Consider the following 17,309-nt stretch of genomic DNA (forward strand, 5'->3'; position numbering starts at 1 on the left):
CATATGTCATAAACAGATAGTTAAGGGTTAAATGCCTCTTTTACCTATAAAGGGTTAAGAAGTTCACCTAGCCTAGCTCACACCTGACCAGAGGAACCAATGGGGGAACAAGATGTTTCAAAAGGAAGGAGGGAAGTTTTGCTTTGTTTAGTCAGTTTCAGTTTCAGCCTGAGTGAAAAAGATCAAGGAACCAGCCTCTTATCAGAGTAGTAAGTTTTAGAAAGGGATAAATAGGTTTATGTTTATTTTCTTTGTAACTTGTCTTGGTACCATTAAGGGAATTATCAAATTTGGGTATTCTTGTGTGTATTAATATTTTTGCCCAGGGGAATATCCTCTGTGTTTTGAATTGTTGTCTGTGAGAGTAGCTGGTATGCTAATCTCTCCCAGAGGGTTTTCTTTTACCTTTCTTTTCTTTAATTAAAAGCCTTCTTTTTAAATACCTGATTGATTTTTTCCTTGTTTTTAGATCCAAGGGGGTTGGATCTGGATCCACCAGGAGTTGGTGGGAGAAAGGAGTGGGGATAGTTAATTTCTCCTTGTTTTAAGGGGTTTGGATCTGTGTTCACCAGGAAATTGGTGAAGTCTCTCAAGACTACCCAGGGAAGAAAAGTAGTGCTTGTGAGTGGTGGCAGCGATACCAGATCTAAGCTGGTAATTAAGCTTAGAAGTGTCCATGCAGGTCCCCACATCTGTACCCTAAAGTTCAGAGTGGGGAAGGAACCTTGTATAACCTTTGTCGTTTTTCATTTACTGATTAAATGATGCCCTCCCATGGTAGCATCCAAAACTGAATTTACTACCAACAAAAGTCAGGGCTATTTTGTTTATTAAACTGTAGTATTATGGCACCAGCACTTTTTCTTACTGCACCCATGTCCCTCACACCAACTGAAGTTTAAAATGACTGGAGAAAACATTGACTGTGGGAGGAAGGTTTAAGGGGTTGGAATAAGTGCCCCTATTGGTTTTAAAAAGTTGTTAATACATTATTTCCAAAGGCCTCATTATAAAAATGAACTGAACTTGCAACTGCTCTGTGTTGATAGCTGTGGTTTTAGATGGAGTGTCTAGCATTATGTGCGTTGGATCTCTCACAAAGAAATGAGGTGTGGATCTTAAGAGGTTTATTCACTGTGGTATCCTCATAAGTTAAAACATGTTTTATTTCTACTCAGTGAATTCATTATGTAAAAACTTATGGCTAGATCCAAAAAGGGGGACTTAGCATCAGCATTGCAATGCCTAATATTTAGGTGTCCTCTGCCACCTACTGGCATCTGCATAAGGCAACCAGTCATAAGGCTATGACTCTGTCACGAATTCTGTGACTTTATGAGAGCTCTGGCTTCAGCACTGCATCCACAGGACTTAAACAGCTTTGCGTATGCCCACTGGCAGAACTTGAGGTGCCAAGAGGACTTTACATGCCTATAGAGTTAGGCAGAGGCTGAACTGGGGTTTTGAGGCGCTAAATGTTGAGCTTAAAGTGTCAGTTAGGTGCATATGGTGAATTGTGGCTTTGTCACTAAGTAAAAAGAGCTGATTCCAAATGTGCCCAAGGAGCTGATCAGTGACCTAAGAAGCTATGGGTTAGCTCCACAAAGGCGTTTAGGTGCCTAACTGTCACTTTAGGCCCCTACAGCCAACATTTAGGCACCACCGAGATCCTCAGAACCCCCCACTCAAAGTTTCTGCCAGCAGAGTTCCCAAGGCACCTAAAATTTGTGCTGATGGGAGCAATCTGTGAAGCTGCTCGTGCCCAAGCCCTGGTGGGATTCTCAAACTAGGCATGCCCCTGCCTACTAGATCAGGCCCCAACGAACAACAGCTAGCAATGAGAATTTTCCTGACTTGATGGTTTGTGCATGTCTCTATCCAACTTATTAGAGCACTCCCCCACCATGAAATCCCCAGCTGCCTGAACCAGTGTAGCGTTGAGAAAGGCACTTAAGCCAGGTCAGCCCTAAATCCAGGCATGGGTTCATGGCTGTGAAGCCCAAGCTGCCACTAGGCCCTGCCTAAGTCCCATTCCTCTCCGCGGTATTTCTTAGTGGCTTCCCTGTTTATAGAGAGAGCCTGGAAGGACACCTTGGAGAGGATTCAACACAGTGGCAGGGTCCTTAAAAATTAGGTATTGTGATGCCTAAGTCCCTTTCTGCATTTAACCCAAATTAATTTTTTTTAAACTCTTTGCAAAGAGCACAGCCCTAGTACTGAGCTGGATTCTTTTCTGGATCATGTATTAATTATTAACAAATTTTAATTGTTAAAAAATCTTTATTTTTGATACATGAACCAGGAAAAAAAAAAACACCTTGACTTTCAAATTTCAGGGGGAGAGTGAGAGACTATACTTGTCAATACTGTATATTTACATTGGAGTAGCTTTAACTTGAAAGTCAGAGAGATGACAATCATGGGTTGATGTGATGCCGGTTTTCAGAGCATTTTGAGTTTGGGAATGCATAGCAAATGTGGGCCTCAGAGTAAACTCGGCTCTGGTCTTAAATACACTTAGCGTTTTAATACCAGATTGTTGTGTATTTTATTCCTGCAGGGTTTCTTACTGCTGTGCTGCAGAACTATGCTCGTCAAAATGGAATCTCGGTGGATTCTCTAACTTTTGGCCATAGACTACTTCCTACGATCCACGATGAAGACTGCAACCTCAGAGAAGTCAAAAGAAAACAAAATATAATACAAACTGCATTTAAGGTAAGGGCTGTAATGGCAGCTAGACGACAAACTGTAAATGTGGCAGGAACCAAGGTTATTCTAAAACAGGTTTATTTTATTTTATTTTTTTTTGACGCACTGTCTGCAGGCTATTGCTCCACCCCCTCCCCCCAATATTTAAGTTGTCCTGTGTTTTAAATTGTTCCTATACGACTAACCTTATAATCATATTCTTAAAACTTGAGTCAAACACCATGATGCTTTGAATCTGTCGCAAACTAGAAAATACCACCCTGCCCTCTGTCCCATTTTGGTGGTTACAATTCATGAGCAGAAAATCAGAAGTAAAACTTTTTCATTTCTGTTTATTTCCAACTCATCCTCAGAAAATTGACTATTGCTAGTATCTATACAGAGAGGGCTCCCAGCGGGCAAAGTACAAGACTGAAAGGATTTTAACCCCAATATATACAGAACATGCCCACATCCACTCTGCTAGTAGGGCCTAACTGGACCCTCACATTGAGGGCAGGCCAGCAATTAGGAGGGCATTTCTGACAGCAGACACCAACATTCTGAGAATGGAAACGCAGCTATGAGAGACAGAAGGCAAGGAAATTTAGGGAGGGCACCTATTTACTGTCTTGGATAAAGGGGGCATAGATATCAATATTTGGGGTGTAAGTGGATAAGGTGCAATGAGTACTAGAGCAACATACGTTGCAATTTATTGAGAACAAGTGCACTGAAAGCGTTTTTGTCTTATTTGCTAAGCCCTAAATTGGCAGCTCTAACAAGGTATTACCTTGTAGTAGGTAATCGCAGTTAACAGAATTAATCGCAATTAATCAGTTTTAATCGCACTTGAAATGTAAATATTTTTGGATGTTTTTCTACATTTTCAACTATATTAATTTCAATTACAAGACCAATTACAAAGTGTATAGTCTTCACTTTATATTTATACAAATATTTGCACTGTAAAAATGGCAAACAAAAGAAATAGTATTTTTCAATTCACTTCATACAAGTACTGTAGTACAAGCTCTAAGTGCAACTTACAAATGTAGATTTTTGTTGTTGTTACAGGAATGACTCAAAACCAAAACAATGTGGAGCCTACAAGTCCACTTGTCCTACTTCTTATTCAGCCAATCGCTAAGACTAACAAGTTTGTTTACATTTACAGGAGATAATGCTGCCTGCTTCTTGTTTACAATGTCACCTGAAAGTGAGAACAGGCATTTGCATGGCACTTTTGTAGCCAGCATTGCAAGGTGTTTACATGCCCGATGTCCTAAACATTTGTATGCCCTTACATGCTTCGGCCACCATTCCAGCTTCCATGCTCATTTAAAAAAAAAAAAAGGCATTAATTAAATTTGTGACTAAACTCCTGGGGGGAGAGAATTGTACATTTCCTAGTCTGTTTTACCCACATTCTGCCATATATTTCATGTTATAGCAGTCTCGGATGATGACCTGCCACATGTTGTTCGTTTTAAGAACATTTTTCACTGCAGATTTGACAAAACACCAAGGTACCAGTGTGAGATTTCTAAAGATAACTACATCACTTGACCCAAGGTATAAGAATCTGAAGTGCCTTCCAAAATCTGACAGGGATGTGTGGAGCATGCTTTCAGAAGTCTTAAATGAGCAACACTCCGATATAGAAACTACAGAACCCGAACCACCAAAAGAAAATCAACCTTCTGCTAGTGGCATCTGACTGACTCAGATGATGAAAATGAACATGCGTAGGTCCACACTGCTTTGGATGGTTATCGACCATAACCCATTATCAGCCTGGATGCATGTCCTCTTGAACGGTGGTTGAAGCATGGACATATGACTCTTTAGTGCATCTGGCGCATAAATATCTTGTGATGCTAGCTACAACAGTGCCATGCAAACACCTGTTCTCACTTTCAGGTGATATTGTGAACGGGCAACATTATCTCATGCAAACTTGGTTGAGCAATTGGCTGAAGAAGTAGGACTGAGTGGGGACTTGTAAGCTCTAAAGTTTTACATTGTTTTATTTTTGAATGGTTTTTTTTGTACATAGTTCAACTTTCATGATAAAGAGATTGAACTACTGTATTTGTGAATTGAAAAATACTATTTTATTTTTTTACAGTGTGAATATTTGTAATAAAAAATATAAAGTGAGCACTGTACACTTCGTATTGTGTTGTAAGTTAAATCAATATATTTGAAAATGTAGGAAACATCCAAAATGATTTAAATAAATGGCTTATTGTTTAACAGTGCAATTAATTTTTTTAATCACTTGACAGCCCTACCTTGTTGTAATGCTCTAGGGGCATCGTGATAGCACCCTGAAAACACAGACAATCCCTTCCCTGCAGACCTTACAGTCCCCATTAAAAGAAGAACAGGCAGCTACAGAAACTACTAGTATGTTATATAGAGTTACTGTTGTGACTTGGAACTATCAAGCTGTGCACAAACACCCTGCTCCCCTCTGCTTTCACATACCTTAAAAATAAAAAAAACAACCCTGGACTTCCTTCCTACTTAAACTTGTTTTCCTCCTTTATGCTGGACTATATCCACCACTTCTGGATTTAACATTCCAATTTCCTTTAAATGAGCAAGAGTGGTGGGTACATTTTATGTTTAGACATTGCCATCTTCAGGCTGCCAACCGCCATGCATCCTTAAGGTTGCTGAAAAGCAAAGTCTTGTTCTCTACCTCACAATACATAATCTGAGTATTTCTCTCTCTAATCTTAGGAATCTTCCCCCCCAGAAAATGGTGTTCTAGTTTTTGGTTTATATATAGATGGTGCACGATGGAGCACTACTACACATGTGCTGGAAGAACCCTTTCTTCATGACAGATTTTATCCACTCCCTGAAATAGTGTTTTTACCACAACAGGTGAGAGCTAACTTCTTATGTAAGTTTTGCTATCTGTTGGCTATGCCATCTACAAACAAATCTAACTGTTATGCTATCACTTTGGGCCGCCCATGGAAATACCAATGGCCTCGTCCTATAGTTCTTACTTGGGTAAAATATGCAAAATTTCCACTGAGCACAGTACGAGTAAGAACTGGAGCTGATCCTTGAGTCAGCTAAGGAAAAGGCAGGATTTAGTTTCTAACATAGGGGATCTAGTCCTGTTCTCACTAACCAAAAATTGTTGGAGTACATTTTCATTTGGTTTAACTATGTACCTGCTATTAAACAATCCTCTTGTGTCTGGATTATAATTTTTAGATTATCCAAACAAGACACACATGTCCAGATGAGGAACAAGGAGAACTAATGCATTATGAATGTCCACTTTACCGGACTCCTCAAAGAGCTGGAATCTTGTTATCTACAGGTCTGTCCACTAACTTTGTAACAACAGTCAGTCTACCAACCAAGAGAACTTCCAGTCATTGGGTTACAAGAGGGGTTGCAATGCTGTGCCAACTGGATGACTGACAAATTGGAACAAAACAAACCACCACCATTTATTATTAATGAAACCACATCTTATCTGCTGTACAACTAAGATTGGGGAGTATAGTGGTTTCAAAAGCATTAGGAGTACTAGTAGTCAGTCAGCTACTTACTGTACAAATGCGATCAAGATAATGTAGCACTCCTTGGGTTAAATAAATCTTATTTAAAAATCTGTAGTTTGATGTACAGCCTGATACTTTCTTCCTGCATTGGTTTTATCCATTCGCTCGCCTCCCTGGTATCTGATTATTCATCTGAAGCAGTGTGTCTAAGTTTTATAATTACGCACCATCTCTGTATAGGCTAGACAGGAAAGTAGAGCATTCTAAGTAGCATTGTGATTTAAGTTTATGATCGAAATTAAAGAACACAGTTGTTAACTGCTCCAATGAGAAGACCTTTTTCATAGTATTATAAGTGTATTCCTCACTTCTATCCATGGTAGTTCAAGTGTTTTACCAAAGTGTGGTAGCTAGTGTGGAGTTATCAGAGCCCACTTCAAAACTACAGGGATAATCTTCATGTTATAACTGATTAGAAACTCCTACTTCCATTTATCTTGTGCATACCAGTTTTGCCAGGTTTAAAAAGAGCAACCAGCTTATATGGACCACTGATCTGATATGAAGATCTTTTTCACTTCTCCATTTTAATAAAATGTATATTAATGTATATTTTGGCCTCTGCACCTTCACCAGAAAAAGACTGTGCAAATAGAATTTAGTTACTTATATTGATGATGCACAAAATTAAAACTTTGTCCCAACATATATTAAGAGTGCATGTAAACCTAACACTGCTCCCCCCCGAAAAGCACACAGAAGGAGACAGAATTAGGTTCTTCTTACCCAATAGCAGGCTGACCAACATTCAAGGCTGGGCCTCTTGTCTTCTCTTGCAAGGACATCTTACCATTGCAGAGAAAATTAAAGGCACTATTTCATGGACAACTTCCACATTATGTACTGCATGATTAGAAAAATCTCATTCCCACCCCTACATAAAACAGCACGGCATTAGCTGGGCATGGGTGAGATTAACGAATTCAAACTACTGGGGTAGGTGCCCTCACACTGTGAAGATCCACACTTGTTACAAATGTGAGTTACTCCTGATTAAACCAAAAATGTGAAGAGGAATGTTTAAATAACTCTGCTTAAAAGGTCCAAAAACTTGCTTATAGAGCTTAAGTGCTGCCATTAGTGAAGGGCCAAGAACATTTTTATAAATAAAACACCTCATTTGAAATTTTGTTTCTCTTCAGGTGATGATTCCAATGAAGATTCAGCTGGCACTGTTCTCTTAAAAATGCAATTAATATATAAATAAGTGATCAAAATTTGCACTCTACCACTTTTAAAAACAATTTTATTTCAGTTTACAGGTTGTTTGTATAAAATGCTACTTAAATCAATTTTACATCAAAAATATGAGCGTACAGAACAAGTTGCAGTTGATATATACCCATGTCTCCAAAGAATGGCATGCAGACTGTAGAAAGGTTGCTAGTTTATTTTTTAGTAGCATAATTTAACCTCATTTTAAAAAGTGGTACTTTTAACCACGTTTTTTTCCAGAAATCAAAATAGTTGGTGTTAAAATATTCTCCTTACAACAGCAACCAACCACATGGACCTGCTGAAGCTGTCATGATCATGTTGAACAAGTTATGCTATATTCACTAAAATGACTCAGTGCATTTTAAAAAAAAGCAAAAACACTAGCTTTTCAATTATATCACTATATCACACATCCAACTATTCAACATTTTTAACAATTGTAGTCTGATAGGAACCCTGACTATGGAGTACCAAATTTCCCTCCACAGTGCAATTAAAATTCAAGACCAATGACTTACTAAATTTTTGTATCTGAAAAAAGCTACCAACTGAAAGACAAGCAGGATAAAACTAGTTCCCCAAGGTTCATTAATGCAAAATTACCTCAGCACTCTCCCAGCCTTATTAAAATTAACCCACTTACAGTTAATCAAATACAAATTAAACCTTTGCAGTGGGATAGAATTCCATTCTTGGGATATAAAGAACATAACTGACAGAAGTAGATAAAAATATATACGCTAGATTAAAAAAAGTCAAATATATACAAAAATATATTAGAATGTGACAAAGATTCATGTAAAAATTGACTTAAATAGAAACACTGAAAAAACTCTGCTATTTGCAACAGTATAAAAGGCAAAACCTACATTTGAGGTAGTAATGCCAGATTCACAAACTTTGGATTGAATATATTTTCTACATTTTCATAGCATATTTGTCAACAATATTAAAATGAATACTTCAATTAATTTTCAAGACAATTAATACATTACTTTACAAAATCCTTAAGAACTTTAAAAAAAAAATACTGGAAATGGTTTGTTTCTCACTGTTCCTAAAAAAACTATTGTATCTCACATTCTCAAACACTGTACAGGAAAAACATGAAGGTTTTATAATACAGTCAATGGATCCTATGGTACATTAAGAACTATTTTACAAAACTCAGAGCAAACACACTGTAGCTAATTTACTTCATAGTGTGTACTATACACCTTATAATACCTTCCATTTATCACTGAATGCAGGATTATGGTTTTTAGCTCCTCACCGCTGGGAACCAGCAAGAGATTGAAGAAGAGCTGGATGGAAATCGTATTCCCTTAATATAACAAAAACATACATCACAGTGCTCAATTAAATGAACTTTTTCTAAAAAAATGTAAACTCAGTAGATTAAGGTTTAACTTAAAAAATTGGATCCTCAAGAATAAAAAGAAACGCACAAAACCTTACAATTTTGATTGGGTTGTAAACCCCAAAGCCTTGCACCCTACAGTTTTTGTTTGTTTTGTTTTGTGGGGTGGCGGGGAGGGAAAGAGAGCACATTTTCTCAGGGATAATACTGAAAGTCAGTTAAATATGTGAGTTATGTGAACTGTGTATTTCCTTATCTTTTACTTATTCATACATCACAAGGTAACTGGTTTATTCTAACTGAATACACCGTGTAGCTTAAAATGACTAGTTGGTAAATATTTGGAGACGGCTGTCTAATAATCATATTTGTTTGTTCACTACGTTGTTTAATCACATCTTTAAGAAAAGCCTAAAAATTTAACAAACAGACGAAGTGCAAAGGTATGGGGCATGTTTTTATTTGCAAAGAATGCGTAACTGCAGACGTAGTTTGCAACACAAGTTCCTGGAGTACCTTAGTAGATGTATGGAAATATACGGTATGGTACACGTTGACAGTATCTTTCCCATGCCAAGCCATATTTTTTCTTACACTGATGTTCATCACGAGCTTCTCGGTGAATAAGCAAGCAGGTGAAACAAATCACGTAGAAATATGGCAAAATATGATTAAAACCTGTAGAACACAGTTGGAAAGTCATTGTACATATAGCAAAACTCAGAAAAATATGCTGATATTCAGAGTAAGAGTAAAAACCTTGAAATACAAGTCATGATACAGATATTGGGTTCCAACTATTAGGTCAAACATTATACAAAACACAACATTTTATCTATACCAAACTGTATGGCATGTGCTTGTTCTGGCCTGTGAGCATCTTCAAAGAGATTGCATCTATTTGTACAGTAGTGAACCTCTTGTTAGCACTCAATAATAGGATATAGCAAGACTGCTATGGCACATTTTGCAGGCAGTTTGTCTAGACTAACAGTTTGTTTTTGGAGGAGAGGTGTAAAGGAAGAAGGCCTTTTAATTTTGCAGACCTGCTCTCTGTTTTATGTACACATGTGACAAATTTTACAATGCTTAAAGAAAGTAATTTTGCATTAAACCTCACAAACGCACACTTCCTGTAGGCTAAAGCAAAAGGGATATTCAGGCAGAAAAATGCATTGAGAGAATATTACAGTATTGTGCGATGCATACAAAAGCAAGGAAATGTTAAGGTAAAGTATCCTCCCAATACCTAGATCTCCAAATTTAAGATAAGACAGACTGCTAACGGTGCTCTTTAGGTGAACTTCACTATACTCAAAATATTTAAAAGCTGAAATAATTGATATTTGAACCTAAATGTTGAATTTCCATACTTTCTGAAGTTTGGATGTTTTTTAACTGAAATATTTTTAATAGTGGAAGATTTGCTCAATTTTAGCTGCATCCTAATTCCAAGGCATAAAACTTTGGAGTTTAAAACAAATTCTCAGCAACAAGAGTTCAACACAGCCTCCTTCATGTGTGTTTACGGTCATCAATTCATTTGGATGTACTCTGTTTTGAGATCCTGCCCATATCTGGTGACACTTGTCCCCAAGCAGCAGGAAACCCTGCCTACTAAAGTAGTACTTCCTCTAGCTCCATTTGTAAACATCATAGCCCAGCTGGGAGCCCCAGGACGAATGAATGAAGAAGGGGCTCACAAGTCAGCCATCCCCAGAAGAGCACAGGTAAAGCAGGAGGAGTCAGAAGTTTATCTAAGACCTAAACTTGGTTCAAAGGGATTATGTAGTGGGAAGCCATATGTCAAATCAGGCTTATTCCACTGAATTAAAACTTTCTGTTAATTACAGACAGTCTAGCGTCTTAAATAATTATTGGCAAATTAGAAAATGGATGTCAGTTGCCAAAACACATGCACAAGTTTTTAAATAGAAAGCACTTTAGTTTCAGGATCTTACCACATGATAGGGACCAAGCCAGAGCCATCATAATATCACCTAGATAGTTAGGGTGACGAACCAAGCCCCACCAGCCTGTGATTAGAAGACTTTTTCCAGCTGCAGTGGGAATACATTTCAAGTCTGCATACAGAAAATAGGGTATAAAATAATGTTAAAAATGTGCATGTAAAGAGTACATAATTGAGAGATGCTGTATGGAAAGTAGTAAAAAAAACTGAACGCTAAGTTAGCCAAAAGATACTTACGAGCCAATTTGGGATCATTTGGATTCCTCCGAAATGCATTTTTCTGAGAGTTTGCACCACGGAAAATGTAATACCCAAAGACTAAAATAAAGAAAATATTTTCATTTCATAATTGCAATATGTTTCAGTAAACTCTTCTATCATCAAAATACCCGCTTGTACAGTCACAAAATTATTTCATTAGAGACAGTTATAATTACCCAGCTCTCAAGAATCACTAATAGAACTGAAATATTGTAAAAAACACCGTGGGTTTCAAATGTTAATGTGTTTCATACTGTATCTGAAGCTTTATACATAGGTATAGGATTTTGGAGAATCTTTACCAAGAACTTTGCCTTTTTACACGTTTCATTTTTAACATGATGCTGGGTTTTACATTTCTATTAAATAACCCACAACAAGTTCTCATATTCCTCAGAAGTACACCTATTCTGGGAAAATACATGCCCAATATATCATTGCAAGCAGATGGACGTCCAAGAGGCAACAACATTCATGGCTACATTCTTTTTTATTACGCTCTTCATATGCACTACTATAGTCTTACCATGTTTACTTGCCCACTCTCCCCAGTCAAGTAAACTTTTAATAGAAGAGAAATTGAATTCAATTAAAAAAAAACAAACAAGCTAAAGAGTAGATGAGATGTTGCACCTGGGCCACTACATTTTCACTGTATGTTTTTGAAGTTTGCATTGTACTGCTATGTACCCTAGCACAATTGATAAAAATGTAAGAAAGAAGAGGGGTGGGCACAAAAGAAATTTAAAGGAAAATGGGACAATGTTCCAGCATATTAAAAATTAAGCATTTATTCAAATGAAAGAAACCTCAGAACTGAAAAGGAAGGGGAAAAAAAAGATGCATTTTGCATCTCTTGGCGGAAGCAGATATGAAGTAAAATGAATGAATAAAATGTATAAGTGTTATTGCATTTCAAGGAGCTCTCCCAGAATTCTGATACATACGGGCTATACTGTTCCCATCTTGAGTGCAGTTTCAGGAAGCAGTTCAAAGCTGTAGCACAGCCAGTGCTAGCCACACCCATGCTTGCCTGCTTATGCTTCATACACTGGATGCCAGACATGCCTTACCATTTTATTTGCAGAGGATAAAATATTTTGGATCTTCAGCTAGACTGTTCATCTCAGAGGAGAGACTGAAAGGAAAACCCATCTGGTTCAAAAGATTATTTAGATGGATTTCTGTAGCCCAGCATCTCCCACAATTCTGATATTTATGGACTATTCCCCTGTTGCCGAGACTGTGCTAGCCACACCCCTTTTTCGACCCTGCTGCCAAATCTTCTGCCTCCACAGCAGCAAAGTGATAGTTCACTTTGCTCCTTACTTTTCTTTGCTCGCTTATTATTTTATCCACTTTCTGAGCAGAAGCAAACAGCCTCTTTGTTTTCCCTCCATTGGATCTGGTCTCAGTCACCCAGAACCAGCATTGCAATGCCTCCCTGCTACACTCCTTTGCCTTCAGTCACGCATGACAAACACCAAACTAAATCAAATGGTATTCTATCTGTGAAGCAGCTTTTACAGGCTCTTTGAATGGCAAATTGGGCCCTGCCTGTTTTTAGCCAGGTAAACCTTGCACTGGTAGGACACAGGGCTTTAGGTCAGGCATGCATGTTGGTCCCACTACTCCACAAAGCCCTAACTCCTACACAGAAAAGCCCAATCTGGAGACTTTGGATGAACGACAATATCCAGGGTGGATGACCTTAAGGCCATGAAGAACAGAGGCTATCTTGACTTCAGGTCTACACTTAAGAAAATTTCCCTAGCAACAACCTTTATGGCAGATGCCTGAATGGATGCAATGAGATTTTCAGCGAGAGCCATGGGCATCCAGCTCTGGAACCCTGGAAAGTTGATGCTCACTCCAAAGAAATTCCGTGCTCATCTAAATTTAGAGGCCCTCTCCTCTTTGGAGAAAATCTAGACAAGCTGCCAAGCTGAACCTTTCCCCCTGAGTCCTCTAAGGAGAGACCACAAACCCAGCAAGTCAAAAACACTCTATTTGTCCATCCTCCTCACAAAAGGTACCAGGGGAAAACTCTGGGACCAGAGATTGGGTGGAAAATCCAAAAGGTGGGTCCACCGCCTGTAAGAGCCCACTAGGACAACAAACAAATGTGCCTACATCCAAACGTGAATCTAGGACGCAGAATTTCCCAGTTCTCAGAAGTATGATCTCTATTAAACTAAAGACAGTGAGCGAGAGAGGCAGTTACTTCTTCAAACTAAAGGCTCCAGCCCATCTCTTGTTCATCCAAACCCCCATCAAACACAAGCTGGTATTAAACAAAAAGTCAGATTTCCTGGGCATAGGAGCAATAGAAAAAGTTCCCTCAGAAGAAAAATTCTTAAGACTATACTTCATTGTTCAGAAGCACACCGGAGGGGACTGAGGGGTGCCCCAGAGCTATGCTGGATCTCAAGCAGCTCAACAAATGGATGAAGAAAGAGATTCTGGATTGAGATCCTAGCTTCAACAGTAGCATTCCTGTCTCAAGGGGAGCTCCTCGTTACTGTGGCTCTAACAGATGTAGATCTCCACATTCCCATATGACCATGCCACCACAGACTGCTGAGATTTGCATACCAGTACCAAACGCTTCTATTTTTTAGCCTTTCATCCACCCCCTGGGTCTTTACCAAGATGCTCGTGGTAGTAATGCCCAGGCTCAAATCTCAGGACTCCCACATGTCCTTATCCTTTCCTAGAGGACATCTTGATCAGAGCTCTGATCCAAGCAGCAGCACACAGTGCCACAATCTGGACACTAGATCTGCTTCAAGCACATGGATTTGTGATAAACACTAAGAAGAGCTCCTTCATTCCCTCCCATCACAAAGACAGTTTGCTTGGGAGTGGAAAGATTTCTCTGGCAAAAGGTCTACCCATCACCAGACAGATTCGACTGGCTCCAAAACTTGATATACATGTTGGTAAAATGTGCAGGCCAACCATAGCTTAATGTCTATAGCTACTGGTCCTCCTAGCTTTATGTATAGGAATCACCCTATGAAGAAGGTGCCTTATCAGGTGCCTCCAGGCTTCTGCCCTGAAAGGATGGAGCAACTCATCAAAACGCATGCAAAATCAGGCCCTGGTTCTGAACCAGGTGCCGAACTCTCTAAGATGGCGGACGATCCCATACAACAGTGGTTCTCAAAACACAGATGTGTGTACTTCTGGGGGTATGGAAAGGTCTTCCAGGGGATACATCAACTCATCTAGCTATTTGCCTACTTTTACAACAGCCCACATTAGGTGAATCTAACATGAGTTTATTCTTTGCAGTAATTGCTAGCCAAAAAATATCCCCTCTTAAGCAACTCATTAGTTGTCCAGAGTATGTTCAGGTTTTTTAGTGTATTTAAACCCATAATACTTAATATGCCTACTCAAGAACTATTGTAGTAATGGGGGCCTCACAATTTTTAACTTATGGTGGGGAACTCCTATTACTGTGGTGGGGAACTGAGACAGAGATTAAATGACTTGCCCAAGGCCACACAGGAAGTCTGTAGCAGAGAAGGGAAATGAACTCCAGGCCTCGTAAGTGCCCTAACCACTGGACCATCCTTCCTCTTTCAGAAAAGAAAATAAAGATTAGTTTTGTAATTGTAAAAAAATGTTCATGACTTACTATTCAGAATAATAATTGCAGAAGCAATAGGCCAAGAAATTTCACTAGGATGATTGACTAAATAGAAGGCTTGTAAACTGTAGACGAATGGAATCCATACCAAATCTCCAAATGCTAGCATGAACCCAAACCCATCGTGGGTAATGTCCATTGTAGTCAAGATAGCTTCCTAGAGAGATTAGGAGGGAAATTTACAATTCATAAAAAAAGCACGAGTACATTAGTCTGTCACAATTTAACTGGATATGCCAGCAAAAGTTTACTATAGACTGAAGGGAATGTCAGTTACCTCATTCCAGAGAGCATCCACCACATAGAGAAGTTGGAAACTATTAACCAGTATCATTGACAAAGATGGCACATTACGATCCTGTACCTTCATCTCAGCCAACAGCATTGACAAGTTAATAACAACCTAAAAAGAGTCAGATTTCACTACAAATTTTGCACAAATTTAAAGACAGACACTTATTTCTACTATGTCAGGGGTCAGCAACTTTTCAGAAGTGGTGTGCCGAGTCTTAATTTATTCACTCTAATTTAAGGTTTCATGTGCCTGTAATACATTTTAACGTTTTTAGAACGTATCTTTCTATAAGTCTATAATATATAACTATTGTTGTATGTAAAGTAAATAAGGCTTTTAAAATGTTTAAGAAGCTTCATTTAAAATTAAATTAAAATGCCAGGACCCAGGCAGTGTGAGTGCCACTGAAAATCAGTGTGTGTGCCAATTTCAGCACCCGTGCCATAGGTTGCCTACCCCTGTACTATGTTATAGTTCATTTTTAAAAGCAGACTGTCTGGCAATTTAGACCCAAGATCTAGGTTACATTTATTTAAAAAACAAAAAACAAACAAACAAACAAAAAAACCTACAAATTTCACAAAAAGGTAACTCATTAGTAGCCATGGTTCAAAAAAGTATAACCTCTGCATAGTCACACTTTTAGAATGCTTAATACAAGCAATGTGATAGAGCTGTAAAAACTGTTCCCGTGAGATCTGTTTTAATCATGTCTTTCAATACACAGCTGTTTTGCACATTTTCCCTTCTTTCAAGCATATATTTTTTTACCACAATTAAAAGTTTTCATATTTAGTAAGATCCAAGCAAGTGAAACAAAATGGTTAAGAGTACTCACTCACCCAGCCAATTAAGCCTGGACGCAACTCACAGAAGTATTTGAGGTCAAAATTTCCAATGCGAGGGTTTAATTCACGTCCAATGAACAAGTCATAAACAAAGTTCCCTGCAAACAAAATGCACATGCTTCCAGTAATGGCTTTCTGTCTGTTCCCCACCACCTTCCTCCAACACTTAAAAAACAACTATTACTTTATCTGTGGTTACAAGTCGTGCTGTAATCCTAAAACTTGAATTTAAAAAAAGTTATAATGGAATTTTTCCTGAGAGCCCTCATATGGTAAAAACATAAGCTAAGTCTGCCCAATAATTTCTTGAGGAAATTTTTCATCTTTTATTCCTCCTTGAAGTTTGCCTCTTCCATAAACTCTGCTGTTAGGAGCTTGTGAATTTCATTTTCTGTGACACAGTGACATCACAATCCCCATGTGGAAGTTACATACTAACTAATCTTAGCTGCTCCTACTCTTAAATTCCCCACGGCACCTCTCACTCTGTGCTGGATAGCAGCAATGTAACTTCAGCCAAGAACATGTAGCAGTTTTAATCAAGAAAATGAAACAATGCATAAGTGAATAAAGTGTGACTAATTTTTTTTTGGGGGGGGGGGGGTATGTGTGTGGGGGGAGGGGGTGGAAATATGAGAAGAAAGATAATACTATATGCATATGCTAGAAAGCGGAATTCTTGTTAACTTTTGAAGATGGACAAGGAGGACAGAAATGGCTCACTTGGAAGGTAGGAAAAAATCTTGTATAGAAGAAACAGAATACCATTTTTAAAAAGTCATATTTTGAATGCTAGAACTATACTTTTAGAAGCACAATTATTGTGACAATTTCTCTTCTGTTCACTCCCAAACACCAGCAAAAAGCTAGTAAGCTTAAGTTTTCAATAATTTTCTTGTTTCACTCATTCATTTTGTCTGGTAACTCCCCTTGTCATCTTACTGCTATTCTATTAGAAGCAACACTGTCAGTTTAATGCCGTGTTATATACACACATTTCTGCAGTTAGCCAGCAAGGTCTGACATGGTCCCCCCCGTACCCATACTGTTACAAGTAAAAGCCAAGATTATTACTATCATAACTGTATGGTTTTTTGGGGGGCGGGGGAGGAGAGAATCTACTTTTATTTGTACATTTGGTAAATTTGCGTATAGTCAATCTTTCCCCTCCCAATTTATCACTGATCCTGCAAAACCCTGACACATATGATTAGCTTTGCATAAATGAGTAGTCCCACTGGAGTCAAAATATCCTTCCAAAAACTAAGCTAAACGACTAGATTTAAAAACAGATGCAGCCAAGTAAATAAAAACTGAGTTAAAATCATACATTGAAATTCTCTCCTACCCCTGACTTCCCACTGCCAGTGTCTCTAGTTTTTGAATCAATCATTTTCTCCCTGCTCCTCC

The 17,309-nt window shown here is 38.4% G+C and overlaps 2 protein-coding genes across 26 annotated transcripts in view; one reads left to right on the forward strand and one right to left on the reverse strand.

The window, feature by feature from the left end:
- The window catches only part of DNAH14 (dynein axonemal heavy chain 14), a 459,746-nt gene extending 453,405 nt beyond the window's left edge, over positions 1-6,341 (forward strand). For 19 of the 22 annotated variants that reach the window (XM_039529958.1, XM_039529963.1, XM_039529965.1 and 16 more), the window contains 3 exons: positions 2,561-2,718; positions 5,443-5,589; positions 5,932-6,341. In XM_039529958.1, coding sequence (XP_039385892.1) covers positions 2,561-2,718; positions 5,443-5,589; positions 5,932-6,144 — 518 coding nt within the window. In that variant the 3' untranslated portion in view covers positions 6,145-6,341. Of the gene's footprint in view, positions 1-2,560; positions 2,719-4,202; positions 4,216-4,982; positions 5,104-5,442; positions 5,590-5,931 lie in introns of those variants that run through there. The other 3 variants (XM_039529967.1, XM_039529970.1, XM_039529971.1) reach the window with 3 other exon arrangements.
- A 2,960-nt stretch (positions 6,342-9,301) lies between these two features.
- The window catches only part of LBR (lamin B receptor), a 31,420-nt gene continuing 23,412 nt past the window's right edge, over positions 9,302-17,309 (reverse strand). For all 4 annotated transcript variants that reach the window (XM_039530406.1, XM_039530402.1, XM_039530403.1 and 1 more), the window contains exons 9-14: positions 15,894-15,997; positions 15,034-15,159; positions 14,745-14,913; positions 11,075-11,155; positions 10,827-10,949; positions 9,302-9,543 (exon numbers count right to left, since the gene is read on the reverse strand). In XM_039530406.1, the coding sequence (XP_039386340.1) occupies positions 9,383-9,543; positions 10,827-10,949; positions 11,075-11,155; positions 14,745-14,913; positions 15,034-15,159; positions 15,894-15,997 (764 nt within the window). In that variant the 3' untranslated portion in view covers positions 9,302-9,382. The remainder of the gene's footprint in view (positions 9,544-10,826; positions 10,950-11,074; positions 11,156-14,744; positions 14,914-15,033; positions 15,160-15,893; positions 15,998-17,309) is intronic.

This window comes from Mauremys reevesii, linkage group 3 (genome assembly GCF_016161935.1).
Source record: "Mauremys reevesii isolate NIE-2019 linkage group 3, ASM1616193v1, whole genome shotgun sequence".
NCBI lineage: Eukaryota > Metazoa > Chordata > Testudines > Geoemydidae > Mauremys > Mauremys reevesii.